Source organism: Rhinoraja longicauda, chromosome 35, assembly GCF_053455715.1.
Source record: "Rhinoraja longicauda isolate Sanriku21f chromosome 35, sRhiLon1.1, whole genome shotgun sequence".
Taxonomy (NCBI): domain Eukaryota; kingdom Metazoa; phylum Chordata; class Chondrichthyes; order Rajiformes; family Arhynchobatidae; genus Rhinoraja; species Rhinoraja longicauda.
In genome coordinates, this window is record NC_135987.1 from 21,895,979 (window position 1) to 21,918,930 (window position 22,952).

Consider the following 22,952-nt stretch of genomic DNA (forward strand, 5'->3'; position numbering starts at 1 on the left):
CCAGAGGTGCTGCCTGACCTGTCGAGTTACTCCACCACTTTGTGTTTATCTTTGGTATAAACCAGCATCTGCAGTTCCTTCTCATTACACTCCAGTATCGATATCCTGGCATCACCGTTAAGCAGAAACGCATCTGGACCAGCCACCTAAATACCATGTATCTTGTACGTCTTTAGAAATTCACATCTCCTGCACTTCAAAGTATAAAGCTCCAGCCTAGGCAACCTCTCTCTGTAACCCCAGCCTGCAAGCCCAGGTGACATGCTGGTCAATCTCCCCTGCACCGTCTCCACTTTGCCAGGAGTGGGGTTGCCAAGCTTGGTCAGGTCTTTGAGACGTTTCATTGGTTAGTTGAGTTCCTGCAAGTTATTAGGTGAAAGAAGCAAGTTGGGTTGTCACATCAACAGGCAGGTCCAAACCAGAGCACTGAGACACTGCCTCACATGCCCTGCCCATGCTCATCCTTGTTCACCTTTATTACATGTTCAGACATAAGGTTAGCGTGTGGAAGATGAAAGCCATATAAAGATGGTCATTACACTGAATCTGAAAGCATTTGTCAGCACATACTGTTATAAATGTTTGGCTGGTAAATGATATCGCTGGGTTTTCAATAGTTGGTTACTGAGTGAAGCAGATCGAAGCCTCTGTGGAATATAAATGTTGCCAAGGCCCACAGGATCCGCACGGCATGGCAGCGTCTACATCAGGGATTTCCTGCAAGGTAATGATGGCTCGTTAACAATCCACGCTACATTACCCTTCCATATCTGTGTCTCCCTCTCCCCTGTCTCGACCCGAAACGTCACCCACTCCTCTAACCAGGGATGCCACCTGTCCCACTGAGTTACTCCTGCATTTTGTGTCTAGTGTAGCTTCCTGGCACTAACTTGGCCCATGGAGTTGTCAAGTGTCCACATGGACTCTCCTGTAGACTGTCGACTGAATAATGTAGCTGTGGCCACGTCAAGCCCATCTCCCAGTGGTGACTCCAGCTGTTTCATGGGGAGATCCCTGGGCTTGAACATTCAGGACCCCCACCAGTGGGTTCCCGCTGGGCTCCCGGTCCCTGGTCTTCTGGGTCAGGCAGTCGTGTTTAATTATGTGTAGTTTAGTTCACAGATACAGCACAACAACAGGCCCTTCAGTCCCCAGCCCACACCGACCTTCAATCACCTGTTTACACCAGCTCTTTGTTACCCCATTTTTGCTTTTATTCCCTCCACAATAGGACCAATTTAAAGACAGCAATTATCCTACAAACCTGCACTTCCTTGGGATGTGGGAGTACACCCCCAGCAACTGCAGAAACGCACGCGGTCACGGGTAGAACGTGCAAACTCCGTAAAGACAGCTCCCTCTCTCCCTCCCTCCCTCCTTCCCTCCCTTTCTCCCACACTCCCTCTCTCCCTACCTCCCTCCCTCCTTCCCTCCCACTCCCACCGACTTCACAGCACTTCGCTGAGGTTTAATCAGGAAATCTCTTGCTAGAATTCATCTGGGAAGAGGTGGAAGTATTTCTCCACCTTGTGTACACATTATACATAGTTTATTCGTTTACAGACACAGCATGGAAACAGGCCCTTCAACCCATCGAATCCACACCGACCAGCGATCACCCGTACTCTAGTACTATCCTAAACACTGGGGACAATTTGCACTAGCCAATTAACCAACTAACCTGCACATCTTTGGAAAGTTGGAGGAAACCGGAGCACCCGGAGAAACCCCAGTACCCTCAGTACACTGAAGATAGACACAAAATGCTGGAGTAACTCAGCGGGACAGGCAGCATCTCTGGAGAGAAGGAATGGGTGGCTGAATCAGAAGAAGGGTCTCCACCCGAAACATCACCCATTCCTTCTCTCCAAAGATGCTGCCTGTCCCGCTGAGTTACTCCAGCATTTTGTGTCTATATTAACAGGTAAAGTTTAATCCATTGGCCTCTGATTATTTCTCTGATTTTTGCCAACAATCTCCAAAGTTATCCTGCTCCAATGACATTGGGAGACTCAGAACTATTGTGCCAATTGATGTGAGAGGAAGTCATTGTTCCAGGAAGCTGAGAAAGTGTGCTTTGCACACACACACACACACACTAATTTAACAAAGTTATTTCATTTGAAAACATCAGTTTGCGATTATTGTACTTAATCTCAGTTAAAGTGAAAGAGACTCCACTTGTTAATAATTTAAAGACAGCCACCGTTGTGTTTTTTTTCCTTACAGGTATCTTTTTCTGTAGTGAAGCCATCTTGTTTTCGGGTGAATGCAGACCTGCCCACCGTTGTTCTTCAGAGTGGCTCTGTCAAGTAAGAAGATCAAAGTACAGCCGTTACATGCGGTGTCTGCATTGCATTGGCAAAGACAAAATGCCTGGTCAGTCCACAGCAATGTGCATTACTGGTCTGTGGGGGGAGAGAGTGTTGGAGGAAGCAGCTCTCTCCACTGCACCACCGTGCCACCAATGCCTACTGGCAGCACAGTGGCACAGTGGGTAGAGCCACTGCCTCATTACGCCAGAAACCCAGGTTCGATCCTGACCTTGGGTGCTGTCTGTGTGGAGTTTGCACGTTCTCCCTGTGATGTGTGGGCTTCCACCGGATGCTTCGGTTTCCTCCCACATCCCAAAGACATGTGGATTTGTTGCTTAAATGGTCTCTTGTGTGTAAGGAATGGATGAGAAAGTGGGATAACATAGAGCTAGTGTGAACATGTGATGGATGGTCAGCATGAACCAGGTGGACCGAATGGCCTGTTTCCATGCTGTATCTCTAAACTAAAACACTGACAACAATTGAGAGGTGTCATGAACTACCTTGATGTAGAAAGCTACCGGCCTAGCTTTGGAAGATGTAATGAGTGTGGATAGGTGATTACTGGTTAGCATTAACATGGTGGGCCGAATGGCCTGTTTCCAGTAGATAAAAAGGTGATGGTACACACATCAATTAAAAATTAAGGCACATTCATCAAGGATTTTTTAGCTATCAATATACCTCCATATGCTGTTTTGATTTGTGACAATCAATATCTAATTTAATAAACAAATAACTAAAAGCGTAAAATCAACACATTAAAAATTGATGTAAACTAAAAGTTGTTAACATTTTAGATGTGCCAGTACCACTATTCTACTGACGTGCTCTGTCACCAATAAAACCCTAAGTGTTCAGAAACATAGAAAATAGGTGCAGGAGGAGGCCATTTGGCCCTTCGAGCCAAAGGATCTTGACCCAAAAAGTCACTTATCCATGTTCTCCACAGATGCCGTCTGACCTGCTGAGTTAATCCAGCACTTTGAGACTTTTCTTGTAAACCATCTGCAGTTCCTTGTATCTAAGAAAAGCACTGCCTGTCGCTGCCTCTGTGAGCCCGGGGGAAATCTGCCTTCCCCTTGGCAGCTCGGCCCACATTCCCCAACTTTCCCCAAGGCATAAAGCTTACACACCGGTGCTTTGGAAAACTCCACAACCCACGTCTCGGAGATCTCCCAGTCTCAGGAACATCGGGTTATCCCAGCTTGCAATGAAGTGCCAGACTTCACATAACTCTGGCTGCTGAGAAAACTCTTAATACTTTGTTGCTCTGTTGAAGTTAATGAGTATGTTCCATGAAAAAATGCAATAATATGAGGTGAGCTAATCTGTTATGACTCTCCAGGAACTCGGTGGCATGAGGGAGACAAATAACAGCGTATAAAATGTTCCTTGTGTGGAGTTATGCCCAGATTTTGCTCAGTGTGGGGTCTTTGCCAGTTCCCTGTTCACTAACATCCAATTTATCAGTCCCTTGGTCTTCTGAGCAACCAGATGCTGAAATCACACAACGGATGGACAGTCGGGGACAGGGCCAACTCTATGGTAGAACCCCTCCTGCTGGAGCTGAGAACACGGCACTTCCCAACTGCACCTCCAGCAGAGGATGATCTTGGGCGGGTTTCCCGTGTGGGAGGTGGGTGAGAATGGTGGGCACTGAGAGATGGTCAGAAGTACCCAGCATCCTGAGTTGCCCACTGACCCCTCCAACAAACAGCCTCTCTCTTTCTGCTCTGCTTTATTTCACTCACACCTTTAAACCATAATGTTGTTTTCTTAATGTTATAAAGTTTTATGCTTTATTTTTAATTGTTTACTGCATGTTCGCGTTGTTACTTGCGAGTGGAGCACCAAGGCACATTCCTTGTACGAGTACATACTTGGCCAATAAACGTATTCGTTCATTCATTCATTCAAGATGTCAGGATCGTCAGTGATGGTGCTGGGCTTTACATCAATGAGAGACTCTCCACCAGCAGCCCAGGAAAGGTATTGTCATCTCCGCCCATCTGAGGCCCATGCTGTGTCTGAAATATCTCCGTATTGCAGTGAAATTGTCAATGGACCCTTGAATATGGACCTTTGTCGGCACCCTATACATGGCCATTGTATGCATACATGAAGCGCAAAGCCAACAATTTCAATAGACAATAGACAATAGACAATAGACAATAGGTGCAGGAGGAGGTCATTCGGCCCTTCGAGCCAGCACTGCCATTCAATGTGATCATGGCTGATCATTCTCAATCAGTACCCCGTTCCTGCCTTCTCCCCATACCCCCTGACTCCGCTATCCTTAAGAGCTCGGTCTAGGTCTCTCTTGAATGCATTCAGAGAATTGGCCTCCACTGCCTTCTGAGGCAGAGAATTCCACAGATTCACAACTCTCTGACTGAAAAAGTTCTTCCTCATCTCCGTTCTAAATGGCCTACCCCTTATTCTTAAATTGTGGCCCCTTGTTCTGGACTCCCCCAACATTGGCAACATGTTTCCTGCCTCTAACATGTCCAACCCCTTAATAATCTTATACGTTTCGATAAGATCTCACTAATTTCACTGTGACATACCACACCTGACAATAAAGTATCAATCATTCAATCAATCAACGCCACCCCAGGCACCGGAACACTGCCCAGCACGAACCACGATTATTCCTCATTACACAGTGAGAAAATACTGCACTGTAATGCACTGTTAGGGCACAGATTGAAGAATATCAGCACCTTGAACACTGTACAACACCAACCTCAGCAACTGGGAACTGCAAAGGACTGTTGCTTTGGGCACTGTGGGCTTTGGTTTTGCACATTATTAAGGATATTACTGTTATTAATTATTATATTAATGATGATTATACATCTGCATGCTATTAAGTTAATGGGCCTGTTAAGCAGCAGCGTGCAAGAATTTCATTGTTCCATTGCTGGTCCATTTGACAATTAAACACTCTTTACTCGTGAATACTAAGCAATGTTGTTACTGTACACCTAATAGCCCCAGTGGGTAAAGAAATGACATGCATGGGGGAGCTGGAAAATCTATCAACGTACCGAGATGGAGATGGAGTGTGGTGACTCTTTGCTGCTGGTCCCAGAGCAAGATCTACTATCATCCCAAACAGCTACTCTTAAATCATTGTAAATCTACAGCAGCACCATTGGTATTGTCCTCTCTACCTGTCCATCCTCTCTACCTGTTGTACCTGAGTTTACCCCTGATGGCACTTATGTATAGTATTATCTGATCTGATTGGATAGTGCGCAAAAGCTTTTCACTGCACCACAGTACATGTGACAATAATGAACCTAAATCTGTCTGAAGAAGGGTCTCGACCTGAAACGTCACCCATTCCTTCTCTCCAGAGATGCTGTCTGTCCCATCGAGTTACTCCAGCATTTTGTGTCTACCTTCGGTGTAAGCCAGCATGTGCAGTTTCTCCCCATGCACTAAATCTACATCTGTTGGCTTTTGATGATCAACTTTCAAAGTTCCCGTGTACGTACGCAGCAAAGAGTTGCAAAAAGCAACAAACATTCTGAAGGAGGGTCTCGACCCAAAACGTCACCCATTCCTTCTCTCCAGCGATCCTGCCTGACCCACTGAGTTACTCCAGCTTTTTGTGTCTTTCTTCTTTTTCAAAAGATAGATACAAGGAACAGCAGATGCTGGTTTACAAAAGAAGACACAAGGTGCTGGAGTAACTCAGTGGGTCAGTTAACACGTTGTGCCTGTATTCTTTTTCAATAAAACTGACTTGTAAATTAAATCGGAGAGTGATCTTTGTCTCTGGGATTGATATCTTCCTTTAGCGTTACCGACACTTATGGCTGTGTAAGGGAGACAAATGAATTATAAACAAATACCTGGTATTCCCTAAATGACCATCAGTAGAAAACGTCCCCGTTTAACATTCCTGCAGATCACTAAGTAGGCACATTCACACCACCATCAACCAGTCCAAACAAACAATGTGCTCAGACCTTTCACAGAGCGAGTTTGCTGATGCCAGTCGACTGGGAGAGGTTGGTCTAAACACTTCCAGATGTCCCCCTTCCCCATCTGTACAGATGTACTCAGGGTTTGGAGGAATATAGAGCCCGTGTGGGGAAAGGAGATAAATTTACTCTGTGGAATTCTCTGCCTCAGAAGGCAGTGGAGGCCAATTCTCTGAATGCATTCAAGAGAGAGCTAGATAAAGCTCTTAAGGATAGCGGAGTCAGGGGGTATGGGGAGAAGGCAGGAACGGGGTACTGATTGAGAATGATCAGCCATGATCACATTGAATGGTGGTGCTGGCTCGAAGGGCCGAATGGCCTCCTCCTGCACCTATTGTCTATTGTCTATTCACATACTCTGAGAGTCAAAGGACCGGTTTCCATGCTGTACTGCGGCAGATATGGAGACACAAAGAACTGCAGATGCTGGTTTATCCCAAAGATAGACACAAAGTGCTGGAGTAACTCAGCGGGTCAGGCAGCATCTGTGGAGAAAGAGGATGGATGATATTACTGGTCGGGACCCTCCTTTAGCTGGTCTGAAGTGTAGACACCTACAGTCTGAAGAAAGGACCCTACCCTAAACGTCACCCATCCATGTTCTCCAGAGATGCTGCCTGGCCCGCTGAGTTACTCCAGCACTCTGTGTCTACCTGCTGTGCTCTCTGATATTCTCTGTACCTGATCTCGCACTATCATATTATTTTTCTTTTCAGCTTTATTCGCCAAAATGAATAACTTTCTATTTTCCCATATTACATTCCATCTACACATTCACTTCACATCCCCCTGATGCCGAATCTCTGGAATTCTCTCTGGTTATGGCTGTCCCTGGAGCTATTTATAGAGGGCGTCGTTATATTCTGGAATAATCCAGGAACTGGTGTCGATGGGGAGTTGGCACAGAGGAGATGAGACCTGGGGTAGATCAGCCGTGAGAATATTGAAAGGCGGGGAAGGCTTGAGGGGCCGAGTGGCCTACTCCTGCTCCCCTATCTTCTTAGAGTCATAGAGTCATAGAATGATACAGTGTGGAAACAGGCCCTTCAGCCCAACTTGCCTACACCAGCCAACATGTCCCACCTACACTAGTCCCACCTGCCTGCGTTGGCCCATATCCCTCCAAACCTGTCCTATCCATGTACCTGTGCAACTGAATCTTGAACATTGGGATAGTCCCAGCCTCAACTACCTCCTCTGGCAGCTTGTTCCACACACCCACCACCCTTTGAGTGAAAACGTTACCCCTCAGATTCCTATTAAATCTTTTCCCCTTCACCTTGAACCTCTGTCCTCTGGTCCTCGATTCCTCTACACTTCTTGTGTTTGGGCACAGTGGTGCAACTGGTAGTACGCTGCCTCACAGCACCAGAAACCCGGGTTCGATCCTGACCTCAGCTGCTGTCTGTGTGGAGTTTGCATGTACTCCCTGTGACCACGTGGGTTTTCTCCGGGTGTACCAGATTCCTTCCACATCCCATAGACATGTGGTTGTAAGATAATTAGCCCCCTACAAATTGCCCCTAGTGTGTAGGGAGTGGATGGGAAAGTGGGATAGCATAGAAACAGTGTGAACAGGTGATCGATGGTCGGCATGGCCTTGTGGGCTGAAGGGCCTGTTTCCGTGTTATTTCTCTGACCTGTATTGAAACAAACCAATGTTCTGTTTCCTCTTCACAATCTTACCTCTTTTTGTATTATCAGAAAAATTGGAGTGTTAGTAGTATTCTGAGTAAATGTTCTGCATTTTAAATGATTTAAATGGCTTCTTACATTCACAATTGATGAAACTTTGAACGTGATTTGGATTTCTGTTTTTTGCCACCGTGGGCCCAAGGTCCACAGGGTCAGCCATTGTCCTCAGTGTCACCAGTTATAATGGAGGAGTTACTCAGCCTGCAGCCTAGACCACTGATCAGACCTCTCCATCTGCTCCCCACGCCCACTGTATCACAAAGCCTCCATCCTCCTCCTGCTGTTTCCAGCTGCTGACATCTGTCACCACTGCTTGCTCTGGGCCCCAGCTGGAGGTGGGGTCTGAGCTGGGCTCCTGCTGCCTGCCATAGATGGACAGGATCAGTCTGAGGCTGACATCAGGATGCTTCCTGTGCTGTTTACAATGAGATCATGGCCACTGTTATGACGGCCTTGGTCATATTTTCATATTTAGACAATCAGAATCCCAGAGTGTAATGTTAAGTATGAGAGGACATAGTTTCAAGGTGAGAGAGTCAAAGTTTAAAGGAGATGTGAGTTGAGAAAATGTGGATTAGAAAATGGTATAACATAGAACTAGTGTAAAAGGGCATGGACAATGATGTGTGTAGACTCGATGGGCTGAAGGGACTGTTTCCATGCTGTACGTCTAAATAAAAACTGAAATAAACTCAGTCATTTGCACTCTCACACTAAGGCAACAGGTCTCATGTGTTACAGCAAAGTACAAGGCAGTTGTGACCAATTTCCTGAATAAAACGAGTCCCTGTCCTGCAGCCAGCATCTCAGTGAGAGATTGTCCTGGTGTTGGCTCACCATGTACCTGGGATTTCCTGTGCAGAGTGTATCTGCCATGGTCCCTCCGTATCACAGCAGCTTCATCCCTCTGGTTAGGAAGTGCTTCAGATATCCTGAAGGAGGGAAGGTGCCTGAGATGGAAACATCTCCCTGTTTGTCGTTGGGTGGATTCTTGGGCTGCTGGGATTGGAATTTGGCTCAGTGCCGGGTCTCCATGTCAGCTTCCAGATACTCAGCAGTTTATCGTCCTATCATCGCCAACAGACCCAACTAACAAGCTGGGCTTGAGTCCTCTTGGCCCCAGTTGCTTCACATCTTTTGCAAACATTTGGGACTGGAAAGTGAAGCCCTTGAAACAATTACAATTGGATATTCCCCATGGGACAGTGGTAGCTGTTGACTACATTCCTCTTCATCGCCAGGATGAGGAAGCCAGGCCTCTGATCTACCCCAGGCCTCACAACACTAATGTTTCCCAGCTCAATCTGCAACGTTAAAACACAACATGACCTAACCAATTAGATTCAAAGTTTAGGATGCGAGAGAAACAAATAGATATTGCGGACAGCCAGCATGGAAAAATCAAATCCTAGAGAGCAGAACTTTAAGGCGAGAGGGGCAAAGTTTAAAGGAGATGAACTGAGGCATGTTTTTACACAGAGGGTGGTGCGTGTCTGGAATGTGCTGCTGGGGTGGTGGTGGAGGCAGATACAATTGTAATGTGTAAGTGACGTATGGACAGGCACATGGATATGGACAGGTACATGGATATATGGACAGGTACATGGATATATGGACAGGTACATGGATATATGGACAGGCACATGGATATATGGACAGGTACATGGATATATGGACAGGTACATGGATATATGGATAGGCACATGGATATATGGACAGGTACATGGATATGGGCAGGCACATGGATATGGACAGGCACATGGGTATGGGCAGGTACATGGATATGGGCAGGTACATGGGTATGGACAGGTACATGGATATGGGCAGGCACATGGATATGGACAGGCACATGGATATATGGATAGGTACATGGATATATGGATAGGTACATGGATATGGACAGGCACATGGATATGGACAGGCACATGGGTATGGGCAGGTACATGGATATGGGCAGGTACATGGGTATGGACAGGTACATGGGTATGGACAGGTACATGGATATGCAGGGAATGGAGGGATATGGATCATTTGCAGCAGATGATAGTTGGATTTGGCATCATGTTCAGCACAGACATTGTGGGCTGAAGGGCCTTTTTCTTTGTGGTCCAGCTCTGTGACTCGATGGCCTCATGTGATCAGGTTCCCTTCACTCCGGTCCACAAGCCCAGTCCACCTCTGAGCTCATCCAGGTCAGCCACAAACTGCAACTTCATGGCCCACCACTCTCTGTGTAATAAACCTGTCCCACACATCACCCATTTAAACGTTCCCCGATCATCGGTTGATGGGGAGATGCCCCTGTCAGCTGCCTCCTTCCTCTCTCAGGATGTCCCTGCCATGGAGCCTGTCCTGCACACAATCTCAGCCCCTGGACAGCTGGAGCCTGAGCCCGAGCCCTGAGGTAGCGTAGGGACTGGGTGTAATGTGGAACACTGGGCTGGCCATCCAACGCTTGCTGGTCCCGGTATTGGCTCTCGATCTTTTACTTTAGTTTAGCTTATTGTCACCTGGACCGAGGTAAAATGTTTAGTTGCGTATTATCCATTCAGCAGAAAGACTGTACATGACTGTACATGATTACAATCGAGCCGTCCACAGCGTACAGATACAGGATAAAGGGAATAACGTTCAGTGCAAGATAACATCTAATAAAGTCTGATTAAAGATAGTTGCCAGTGGGGTGGATGGTAGGCTATGTCTGCTCTCTGGTTGTGGTAGGATGGTTCAGTTGCCTGATAACAGCTGGGAAGAAACTGTCCCTGAATCTGGAGGTGTGCGTTTTCAAACTTCTGTACCTCTTGCCTGATGGGAGAGGGGAGAAGAATGAGTGACCGGGATGAGACTGATATAGGAAGGAACTGCAGATGCTGGTTTACACCGAAGATAGACACAAAATGCTGGAGTAACTCAGTGGGACGAGACTGGTCCTTGATTATGTTGCTGGCCTTGCCAATCAGGGATGCTGGCTCAGATAACTGTTTTAAGTTAGCAACAATCAATGTAAGTGAGAAGCAACAATATCATGAGATTATTCAACTCACATGATTTGCAGGGGGCAGTTTGGAATGGGCAGCACAATCAGCTTCTGGATGTGGTTTGGGCCAAGTCGCTTTGTACCCCCCCGGCACTTACATCTGTTTATTATCGATGACGGCTTCCCTGCCGAGACACAAAAAAACAGGACGGTTAAAGAGAGAGAAAGATGGATGGGTAGTGAGAGAGAAGGAGAGAAAGGGAGAGAGAGAGAGAGGGAGAGAGAGAGGGAGAGAGAGAGAGAGAGAGAGAGAGAGAGAGAGAGAGAGAGAGAGAGAGAGAGAGAGAGAGAGAGAGAGAGAGAGAGAGAGAGAGAGAGAGAGAGAGAGAGAGAGAGAGAGGGAATGAAGGAATGCAAACACTGTCACAACCATTTCACAACTGCAATCACAACTTTCCTGTGAACAGCACAAATTGGAAATCGTTCATACACACAAAGTGCTGGAGTAACTCAGCGGGTCAGGCAGCATCTGTGGAGATAAGGAATGGGTGATGTTTCAGAGAGTGCTGGAGTAACTCAGCGGGTCAGGCTGCATCTCTGGAGAGAAGGAATGGGTGACGTTTCGGGTCGAGACCCTTCTTCAGACTCGTCCTTTTCGTGACTTCAAAGGAACGTACGGATGCGGAAAGATGCTTCCTCTCTCTGGAATTATAGTCTCCATTCAGCACTGAAACAGGCCCTTCGGCCCAACTCATCCATGCCGACCGAGATGCCCCATCTAAGCTAGTCCCATTTGCCCGTGTTGACCCACATCTCCAAACCTTTCCTATCCAACTGTCCATCCAAGTGTCTTTTAAATGATGTTTTAGTACCTGCCTCAATTACTGCTACAGGCAGCTTGTTCCATACACACACCGCCCTCTGTGTGAAAAAGGTTCCTATTAAATCTTCCTTTAGGTTCCTATTAAATCTTGCACACATCTGAGGCAGAGAATTCCACAGATTCACAACTCTCTGACTGAAAAAGTTTTTCCTCATCTCAGTTCTAAATGGCCTACCCCTTATTCTTAAACTGTGGCCCCTTGTTCTGGACTCCCCCAACATTGGGAACATGTTTCCTGCCTCTAACGTGTCCAACCCCTTAATAATCTTATATGTTTCAATAAGATCTCCTCTCATCCTTCTAAATTCCAATGTATACAAGCCTAGTCGCTCCAGTCTTTCAACATATGATAGTCCCGCCATTCCGGGAATTAACCTAGTGAACCTACGCTGCACGCCCTCAATAGCAAGAATATCCTTCCTCAAATTTGGAGACCAAAACTGCACACAGTACTCCAGGTGCGGTCTCACTAGGGCCCTGTACAACTGAACACAGTACTCCAGGTGCGGTCTCACTAGGGCCCTGTACAACTGAACACAGTACTCCAGGTGCGGTCTCACTAGGGCCCTGTACAACTGATGAGCTGTTCAGCATGAAATATAGGAGGGATGAGACTGTACAAACTCTCTGATGATTGACAGACCTGATGCTGCACATTAGTGGTTACAAACGCTTCCCAGGAAGTTAATTCCCAGTCGCTAAACAAAACACTTTGTATTCGGAGATGGAGTTATTCTAAAGGTTTCTCGTTTTCAACTACAGAAAGTGTAGTCCTTAAGAAGAAATATGAACCTACTACAGGAGGGGTTTTATTTGAACTTCCCTGCCCACTCCCAGCATGGGATTCGTAGACTATGGATCTGCTTATCTCATCCTGATAACCCCCCAGCACTTTGGAGCAGGCGGACTGCTGGCGACAGAGGCCACAACATTCCATAACACAAAGCGAGATAGAGGACCAGTTAACTATTAACATCGGGGACAGAAGGACGGACATTGATCAGGACTTGAATGAGTTGAAGCACAAACTCCCGTCTGAGAGACCGGACCACTGACATGCAGGAAGGGAAAGGCTACAGAGTCAGAGTCTGTTCCGTGAAGGATCTGTACTCGTGCAGTGGGTAGGGCAGGCTTGATGGAGCCTCAGCTCCTGGCCCACATCTTGCCCCTTGAGACGTTGTTGAATGGGTTTGGAGACCTTGCAGGCACTGTGCTAAACAACATGCAATCTTACCGATTCCATGTGTTCAACTCCAAAACTAAGGGGGTGGTGTTTGTGATTCACCTAACGTCTAAGCGATCAATTTGAACTACCTTCAGTGGTCCATCAGTCCATCTGGCAGGAGATGAATGGTTGTCAAGAGTCAAGAGTCCAGAGTGTTTTATTGTCATACGTCCCAGATAGAACAATGAAGTTCTTACTTGCTGCAGCTAACAGCAGCTGGGAATCCATCCCTTCAGACAGAGACTGGTCCCTGTGTCTCATGTCTTCCATGTTGGCCGGTGTGGGCAAGTTGGGCAGAAGGGCCTGTTGCACACTGTATCACTCTGTGACTCCAGGTCTCCCACCATGGGATGGCAATGCATGGGGCGAGCGAGCTGCTGTAGATATTGATCATCTCAACACCCTGAACTGCAGCACACATTGGCAGGGTGCAGCGGGGTTTAACGCAATGCATCGGAATGCCCATTGTCAACCAGGACCCAGGTTGAACGTAGCCAGCGGCTCACATTGCCTGGACCGGAGCCCAGACTGTAAAATCAAGTCCTGATTTATCAATGTCACTTAGTGGAGGCCCAATGTCAAGCAGCAAACTTTCCTTTTTAATGGGACGTGAAAAGTTGCAGAGCAATGTAAATGACATGCGGTAAAAGCTGTTAACCCTTTCCGCATCTAAACCCTTGCCACGAGAGCACCTTCTTCAAATCATAAGGCCATAATCACAGCACGAGGCGGCCGATTATACCGACTCTGTAACGTCGCAGAGAGCTCCTGCTGCTTTGACGATGCACGCAGGAACAATTCCCTCAGGGCGGATTGGAACAGAATTAATATGAAACACTTGCGTCGCCCCTGTGTCCAAATATTGGCAGCAGAGGTAGAATGCTAACGTCCTTCATGTTCTGCCCAAACCACCCACGGCTTTGGCGGGTCTGCAGGACATCTGGTGGGAGGGGTGATGTACTGACTCTCACAGGCAATTTCACACCACTTTCTAAGGTTGAATATTATAATAGGATCAACACAGAAACAGGCCCTTCAGCCCACCTTGTCCATGCCGACCAACTTGACCAAGCTGGTCAAGATAAATGTATGAGCCCATGTTTGTGCACTCACGAGGTATTTGAGTAAGAGAGTCTTTCAGTGCAGCTCTCATGGTGGGAGGTCACTGTATGCAGCAAGAGGACGGTGTGCAGTAAATGTCAGAGGTTGCAGGGTCAGGGATGTGTACAGGGAGCTCGGAGTGCAGGTACGTATCACAGGGATGTGTACAGGGAGCTCGGAGTGCAGGTACGTATCACAGGGATGTGCGGAGGGAGCTCGGGGTACCAGTACAAATCTCCCTGAGAACGGACTGAGGAATACCTGACACAACTACATAAATGTATGGGAAAGAACTGCAGATGCTGGTTTAAACCGAAGGTAGATACAAAATGCTGGAGTAACTCAGCGGGTCAGGCAGCATCTCTGGAGAGAAGGAATGGGTGATGATTCGGCTTGAGGAAGAAAGATCTCGACCCGAAACCCATTTCTTCTCTCCAGAGATGCTGCCTGTCCCGCTGAGCTACAGAAATATATAAAGTTTTGCGAGTTATACTGTAGACAGTCAGAACTTTTTACCCAGAGTAGAAATGTCAAAGACTAGCTTTCAGGTCAGGGGGGAGTTTAGAGGAGATGTACGGGACAAGTGTTTTACAGAGGGGTGGTGGGGCCTGGAACGCGCTGCCAGGGGTGGTGGTGGAGGCAGATATTTTAGATTTTAGATTTAGAGATACAGCGCAGAAACAGGCCCTTCGGCCCACCGGGTCCGCGCCGCCCAGCGATCCCCGCACATTAACACTATCCTACACACACTAGGGACAATTTTTACATTTGCCCAGCCAGTTAACCTGCATACCTGTACGTCTTTGGCGTGTAGGAGGTAACCGAAGATCTCGGAGAAAACCCACGCAGGTCACAGGGAGAACGTACAAACTCCGTACAGACGGCGCCCGTAGTCAGGATCGAACCCGGATCTCCGGTGCTGCATTCGCTGTAAGGCAGCAACTCTACCGCTGCGCCACCGTGCCGCCCTGATAGTGATGTTTTAGAGACTTTTAGTTAGGCACATGGAAATGCAGGGAATGGAGAGATATGGGTCACATTGGACATCAGTTTTAATTGGCATCATGTTCAGCACAAAGGGCATGTTCCAGTTCTGCATTGATCCATGTTCTGTGTTACACAAACGCATCTGGACTGTAAGTGACAGAGTTGGCGTGGTCGATATACAAGATGCTGCTGTTTGCCTGACCTTTGAACAGCAGAGTTCAGGCCTGCAGTATCCTTATCTGATCTTTCTCACACATGCCTTTCAGGATCGCAACCCAGACCTAGCAGCCTGATAGATGACTTCCTTCTGCGATGCAGTCTGCTGAAGATCAGGACACCCCACTCTGGGTTAAACAACCCGGCACAGACTGAAGCCAAGTCCCTGAGACTGGCTACGCTCAGCATGTAGTCCCCACCTGAATCAGGCCTGACGCTGTTAGAATGTGAAGGAAGGAACTGCAGGTACTGGTTTAAACTGAAGCAAGACCCAACATGCTGGAGTAATTCAGCGAGACAGGCAGATCTCTGGAAAGAAGGAATGGGTGATGTTTTGGGTCGAGACTTAGCCCATAATGTCTGTGCAAAGATGGTCAAATGAAACTAATGCCCTCTGGGATCCATATCCCTTTATTCCCTGCATATCCACATGGCTCTCTGAATGTCACAATCATGCCACCATCATACCTGCCTCCACCACCACCCCTGGCAGTGCGTTCCAGCACCCCACCACCCTCTTCAGACCAGGAGTCATGAGGAAAGGGAAACGAGAGATATAGATGGTGATATGGAGCGAGTCTGGGTTAGTATGTGGTCACAGCGCCATAGAGCAGGAGGGGTCACAGAATGGGAGCTGAGCTGTTGGTCTATTCACCTTCACAACACAGACTGTGCGTGTAGCCTCCACACCTGTATCTCATCCCAGTGGGGGTGAGCAGTTACAGATGTGAGGCCAGATGTGAGGAAGTCACCCTCGTGCAGAATGGCCACTCCCTGACACATGCTCCACCAATAGACTGTAACTGAGGTTTACAGAACAAAGACACAAAGTGCCAGAGTAACTCAGCGAGTCAGGCAGCATCTCTAGAAAACATGGATATGGAACCGTTCAGGCTGAAACCCTTCTTCCATCTGCAGAACGGAATAGATAGTCCTTATCTAAACCCTCCGTAAGATCACCCCTCAGCCTCCTGTGGTCCACGCAATGTATGTCAGGGGTCCTTCAATGAAGGGCATTGGTTAAACAGGTACGTTTCTATGGCCCACCATAAGTCTCATGGTGTGTGCATGGATTTTGAGTTCCAGCCACTGTGCTGTGATACACAATTACTTTGCCAAATCAGTAGTCTGAGCTCAGGATTGCTGGCCTGTCAAGTTAACAACTGTCCATGTGCTGCTCACATCAACATCACATCAGAGGGTTCGTTAATTGATTAATTGAAGGATAATCAATTAATCAATCAATTAATTGATACAGCGTGGAAACAGGCCCTTCAGCCCCCCAAGTCCATGCCGACCAGGGATCTCCCGTTCACACGCGATCTATTGTCGCAACCATTCCCTCCACGCGAGGGGCGATTTACAGAGACCAATTAACCATCGTGGGGCAAAGGGCCTGTTCCTGAGTTGTACTGTTCTAATCTACAAACCCACACGTTTATGGGAAGTGGGAGGAGACCGGAGCACCCGGAGGAAAGCCACGCAGTTCCATGTGGAGCGTTCAGGATTGAAGGAATATTCCATCCATATCTGCTGTCAGCACAGAGTTCTCCCTTGTCTCGAGCCCGGTTGGCCGTGAGACAAGGCTGTGAGACATTGTGTGAAAGCAAAACTAGAATCTCGGATCAATCGTTTCTGTGGATGGAGGAATGGTACAAACCTCTGGGGAAGTGTTCCTTCAGAAGCTGACCTGCCAGCAACTGCCCTCTGCTTCACAACCCAGAGATGCTGCTTCCTTTCATCATTCATTCAGTTTGCTTTTCAAATCATTGAAAATCATTGCTTTTTAATTTTAGAGTCATAGATTCACACAGCATGGGAACACGCCCTTTAGCCCAATTCATCCATGCCACCGAGGTGCCCCGTCCCAGGTGCCCCATAAGCCAGTCCCAATTGCCCGCATTTGGCCATATTCGTCTCAACCTTTCCTCTCCATGTGCCTGTCCAAGTGTCTTTGTCGTATTGTTATAGTCCAGTGCTGGGGTCAAGGAGAAACGTCGCGGCCCTGTTTCCACCAATCTTTCCACCACCACCACAAGACGCACAAGACACACAAGAAGCACAAGACGCCACTGTGTGCAGATGCCAAGAAGTGTGTTCAGCTCTGGCTGAACAATTTCTAATCTTGTGTTGTGGACTCGCTAAGTACCGTACTTGCTTAATTCCCTCCTCTGGCTGCTCGTTCCATGTACCCACCACCCTCTGGGTAACAAGGTTGTCCCTCAGGCTCAGACATTTGAACTTCTGTCCTCTAGTTCTAGTCTTGCACAAAAGACTCTGTGTATTCATACTGTCTCTTCCCCTCAGGCAGATCGCTCCTCAGCCTTCTGCACTCCAAGTAATAAGGTCCTGAACCAGTTTGGACCACTGCTTGAGCACTTGCCTGATGTTACAAAGCCCTCACGAGGCTGAGGTTGGTACTCTGGGTAATGGTGACCATCCTGCAGTGTCCACAAGTTCCCATCACCAGTGGATCCTAGACCTGGCTGGAATGTGCTGAACAACCTGGGTCTTCTACACTGACGGTCTCAATGTCCTGAGACCTGTAAATAGTGGGATTCTATGCAGAATGGATGCCCACGCTTTAAAGAAAACCCCCTCCCATCCCATCCTCACCCCCCTTACTCTGAGTCGTTCCCTTCACAGCTCAAAGCTGCAAACCTGGTGGCGTTTTCACCGTCCACCTTGTGGAGAATCAAGAAGTTCTCCATAAACAACCGTCTTCATGCCCACCGTGCACTCTAAAAGCAGCAAGTCAGTCTGATCCATCCTGGCCACAAGGGAAGGAGTTCTTCTCGTGTGCGGGACGGTGCAGACGGATGCGTATAACTTCACATGAACCGTCGGGACATTCATCTCAGAATGTCTTTGCAGTGACCTGGGCAGTGGGAACTGCAAGCAGTGATCGGAGAGGCACATGCATGATCTAAGGCACAACTGTTCACAGGCAGATTGAAGAGTCAATGCTAGAGCACACAGCAATATCAGACTGAGGAGTCAATGCTAGAGCACACAGCAATATCAGACTGAGGAGTCAATGCTAGAGCACACAGCGATGTTAGACTGAGGAGTCAATGTCCAGAGCACACAGCTAGCAGTCAGACTGAGGAGTCAATGTCCAGACCACACAGCGATGTTAGACTGAGGAGTCAATGTCCAGAGCACACAGCTAGCAGTCAGACTGAGGAGTCAATGTCCAGAGCACACAGCGATGTTAGACTGAGGAGTCAATGCTAGAGCACACAGCTCGCAGTCAGACATTGATCTAATCTCTGCACCAGTTTGTAAACGCGCATGGCTCACTACACTCCATGATTCCATCTGTTTAGGGATGATTATCTGCATTCTGCACCAGGGGCTAATCTGGCAGTAGCTGCCCACAACTCCACAACGCATTTCAATTGCTTGTAAAATGTATGCCCCTTCTTGCTTTGAACACCATGAATTTACACGTAGCAAAATAGTTCAATGTGATATAATGAGTCTGAAGAAGGGTCCCGACCTGAAAAGTCACTATCCGTGTTCTCCACAGATGCTGCCTGACCCGCTGAGTTACTCCAGCACTCTGTGAAACGTCACCTATCCATGTTCCCCACAGATGCTGCCTGACCCGCTGAGTTACTCCAGCACTCTGTGAAACGTCACCTATCCATGTTCTCCACAGATGCTGCCTGACCATCTGAGTTACTCCAGCACTCTGTGAAACGTCACCTATCCTTGTTCTCCACAGATGCTGCCTGACCCGCTGGGTTACTCCAGCACTCTGTGAAACATTAGCTATCCATGTTCTCCAGAGATGCTGCCTGACCCACTGAGTTACTCCAGGACTCTGTGCCTTTTTAGTAAGCCAGCATCTGCAGATATTGATTTACCATGCACAATCTGTGAGCAGACAATATGAATATCGCCTGGAACAGTAATATGTTCCCAGCCTGTAAGTGACAAAAGGCAAGGAGCCTTTCTCAGTTTTATTACATATTTAAAATCTTGACAGAATGACCACAGTGGTCGTGAAATTACTCTTTAACTTTAAACGCTTGTTGGAATTCTGCCTAACCCTTTTAAAGCAATTTGAGTAAATAACTAATTTGTCATAAATTGACTGGTCTTTAGCAAATCTGTTTTGCAGATAAAATTCAATTGCCACAAAGTTCTTCTGTGGGAATTGTTTGACTTCATAACTTCATTCTTCCGTAGCCTGTACATCTAAATAATAAACACTTTTGCCTTCTGGCTCCCGTTTCCCCTTATTTTACTGAACAAATGTCGGAGATTTGATGTTTCAATCATGCACTATATATATATATGTAAGGTTAGATTTTCAATTAAATTTGCGTCACGGTGGCGCGGCGGTAGAGTTGCTGCCTTACAGCGAATGCAGCGTTCTCCCCGTGACCTGCGTGGGTTTTCTCCGAGATCTTCGGTGTCCTCCCACACTCCAAAGACGTACATGTATGTAGGTTAATTGGCTGGGCAAATGTAAAAATTGTCCCTAGTGTGTGTAGGATAGTGTTAATGTGCGGGGATCGCTGGGCGGCGCGGACCCGGTGGGCCGAAGGGCCTGTTTCCGCGCTGTATCTCTAAATCTAAATCTAAATCTAAAATCCCTCACAGAAATCCTTATGCCGACTTTTAACCAAAGCCGAGCGAATGTGGAAAGTTGGTTGAAAGGTGATATGTCCTCTGGAAGGATTGTGAGTGAATACAAAGCAGCAGGGAGTCCAAATCAGTGGAGGGTTCTCTCACAACAGAGACATGGTTCATTGTCACTTGAATAAGTTCTACACAGAGCTGACGGTAAAGTTGTAGGTTGGACAATCCCTGTGACTCTGGGATGGTCAGTCTGGCAGTGTCACCCACCTGTGTTTCAGCCACAAGCAATGTGAAAGTCATTCATCTGGAAAGGTATCCTCACTCCAAATACCACACACCTAATCCTCCGTTACTATCCTCACTCCAAATACCACACACCTAATCCTCCGTTACTACTTGACATTGAGAACATCACAAGTTATCAGGCACTTCCATTCAGTCTTAACTTCTTAACCGAGTTCTGAAAGGAAGGGCTTATTAAAGTGCATGTTTCAAAAACTTGGAAATCTAACAGGACTTAAAATGCCTTACTAACAAAGCAGTTCAACATGTCAGTTAAGAATTTTACTGGGAGTTTATTTTAGAACATTAGAGTATTTTGTAAAGAGTCAGCCGTTCCATGCGGACATTTCTAACATCTGTCACCCACTCACAGTGGCCCGTTTGCTTAGAACACTGCACGCAATCTCAAATAATAAAATCTTTGTGGAATTAACAGTTGTTTTGAAAAATGTCTTCATTCAGATCTGATGAAACTAAACCTGAATCTGTACGGAAACGAGAAATAGTTTTGACAGCGGCCAATTTTACAGCATCGCTCACACAGATTTTATCCTACACATTGTAGACAGTTCTGAAAATGGTAAGGTGGATAAATACTGCAAGTGTGATTCACACCGAGTAACTGTTACTTACCATAGGTCCTGTTGATGCAAGCTATCCAGAGCAGAAGGGCTATCAGCACACAGCTTTTCACATTCATGTTGGGTGGTTTCAGTCAGAGCAGTGCAGCCACCAGCGTTTGAATGATCCCAGATTCAAATTACTTCCAGCTAGTTGGATCTCTGCATTTGGAAGGAATCCACCCCCATTCCAGCCTTTTATTGGATGCAGGGAATACCCAAGATGGTATTTTATCAAAAGCTGGCAAGGTGATTACATTTTGACTTCTTTCCCAATAATTGGAATAGTTTCACCTCCCCCCAACTGAAGCTGAACACTCCAGGGACGGGTCAGGGTCGGCTGACCAGCTGGTAGCTCTGCCCGCACTTTAACTCTGCTCATTCCATAAGCAGAGAGCCACACCAGAGTAGACATCCGATCTCCAGCCTCCCAGCCCAGGTGGCTCCTGACCTGCACCTGAGCGAGCTCCACAGCACCAGGTGTGCTCAGGTGACGAGGAGAGAAGGTCCATGCGTGAAGTCTACAACCAGCTGGCACAGACCAGATCCCAAGCCTGGCCCCACAATCCCACAGCTCCACTCCAGCATCAATCAGCAGGAACAAGGTCACTCTATCAAAAGAATGACATTAACTATCTCTGACGCTGTCTTGAAAACTGTTTAAAAACACGAAATAAATCAATTCCCTTTCAATCTATTCACAGAGGAGCAAATATTTAGGAGTCTGAGTGCAACAAAGTGTCAGATACTGATAGAAGGACACAAGCCATAATCTTCAACTGAGTGCTTTAATGAAGATTAACTGGCCACCATGTTATTACATCTGCTCATTCTGCTTATTAATCATAACCCTATTTATTTATTTGTTTCAGAGCTTATTTTTTTTAACTTTGTCCTTCCACTGGCAGAATAAGGAGAGCCTCTTCCCAGTGCATTGACATGGTGTTGCGAGCAGACCCGGCCAGGGTGCCGTGAGATGTTGAAGAGTTTGACTTTTGTCGATGATTTAAACAAGGGTTTTGGAGGGGACTCTGGTAAAGGAGATGAGGCACGTACAAGGCACGATCTAATGGAATGACAGAGGGGTGGCATGGAGGGGCTGAAGGGCCCCTGGTTCCCAATACATTCCTATACTTGCTCTGACCTCTCCCTGTCCTTACACAAGTCCACCCCGAGTCACGATCGCCTGAGTTATGAACGAGGGTTTGGGAGAGGGGAATGGCGGGACTGTCGTATGTTGAAAGGCTGGAGCGATTGGGCTTGTATACATTGGAATTTAGAAGGATGAGGGGGGATCTTATTGAAACATATAAGATAATTAGGGGATTAGAGGCAGATAACATGTTCCCAATGTTGGGGGAGTCCAGAACAAGGGGCCACAGTTTAAGAATAAGGGGTAGGCCATTTAGAACGGAGATGAGGAAGAACTTTTTCAGTCAGAGGGTGGTGAAGGTGTGGAATTCTCTACCTCAGAAGGCAGTGGAGGCCAGTTCGTTGGATGCTTTCAAGAGAGAGCTGGATAGAGCTCTTAAGGATAGCGGAGTGAGGGGGTATGGGGAGAAGGCAGGAACGGGGTACTGATTGAGAGTGATCAGCCATGATCGCATTGAATGGCGGTGCTGGCTCGAAGGGCTGAATGGCCTACTCCTGCACCTATTGTCTATTGTCTATTGTCTATTGTCTATTGTCTAAGTGGGCAGGAGTGGATTTACCAGCTGCTGCAGGGCTGCAGGGCTGCAGGGCTGCAGGGCTGCAGGGCTGCAGGGCTGCAGGGCTGTAGGGCTGTAGGGCTGTAGGGCTGCAGGGCTGTAGGGCTGTAGGGCTGTAGGCATCTACTGCCAGATGGGACTGGGACATTTCCATCTCCCCTCAGCCCCCCCTCATCCCAACCTCAAGCCACCACGATGCTGGGGCTGGGCTGAACACAGCAAAGCTGGGAATGGCCTCATTCTGCTCCTATAACTTATTAACTGATGAACTAATCATACATAAGGATAAGAGTGCAATGGTTGAGTTGATTGCTTCTGAGACAGTATACAAAGAGTCACCAGCTTCACCTG

At 47.3% G+C, this 22,952-nt stretch overlaps 1 protein-coding gene across 1 annotated transcript; it reads right to left on the reverse strand.

Moving 5' to 3' along the window:
* Positions 1 to 504: 504 nt before the first annotated feature.
* Positions 505 to 21,022, reverse strand: LOC144610045 (stromal cell-derived factor 1-like). Its single transcript, XM_078428522.1, has 4 exons — positions 20,906 to 21,022; positions 11,053 to 11,170; positions 2,228 to 2,305; positions 505 to 717 (listed from the first exon to the last, which is right to left on the reverse strand). Exons 1-4 carry the CDS (start codon positions 20,970 to 20,972, stop codon positions 702 to 704), a joined length of 279 nt encoding a protein of 92 aa, XP_078284648.1. The 5' UTR covers positions 20,973 to 21,022; the 3' UTR covers positions 505 to 701.
* Between the last annotated feature and the right edge of the window lie 1,930 nt (positions 21,023 to 22,952).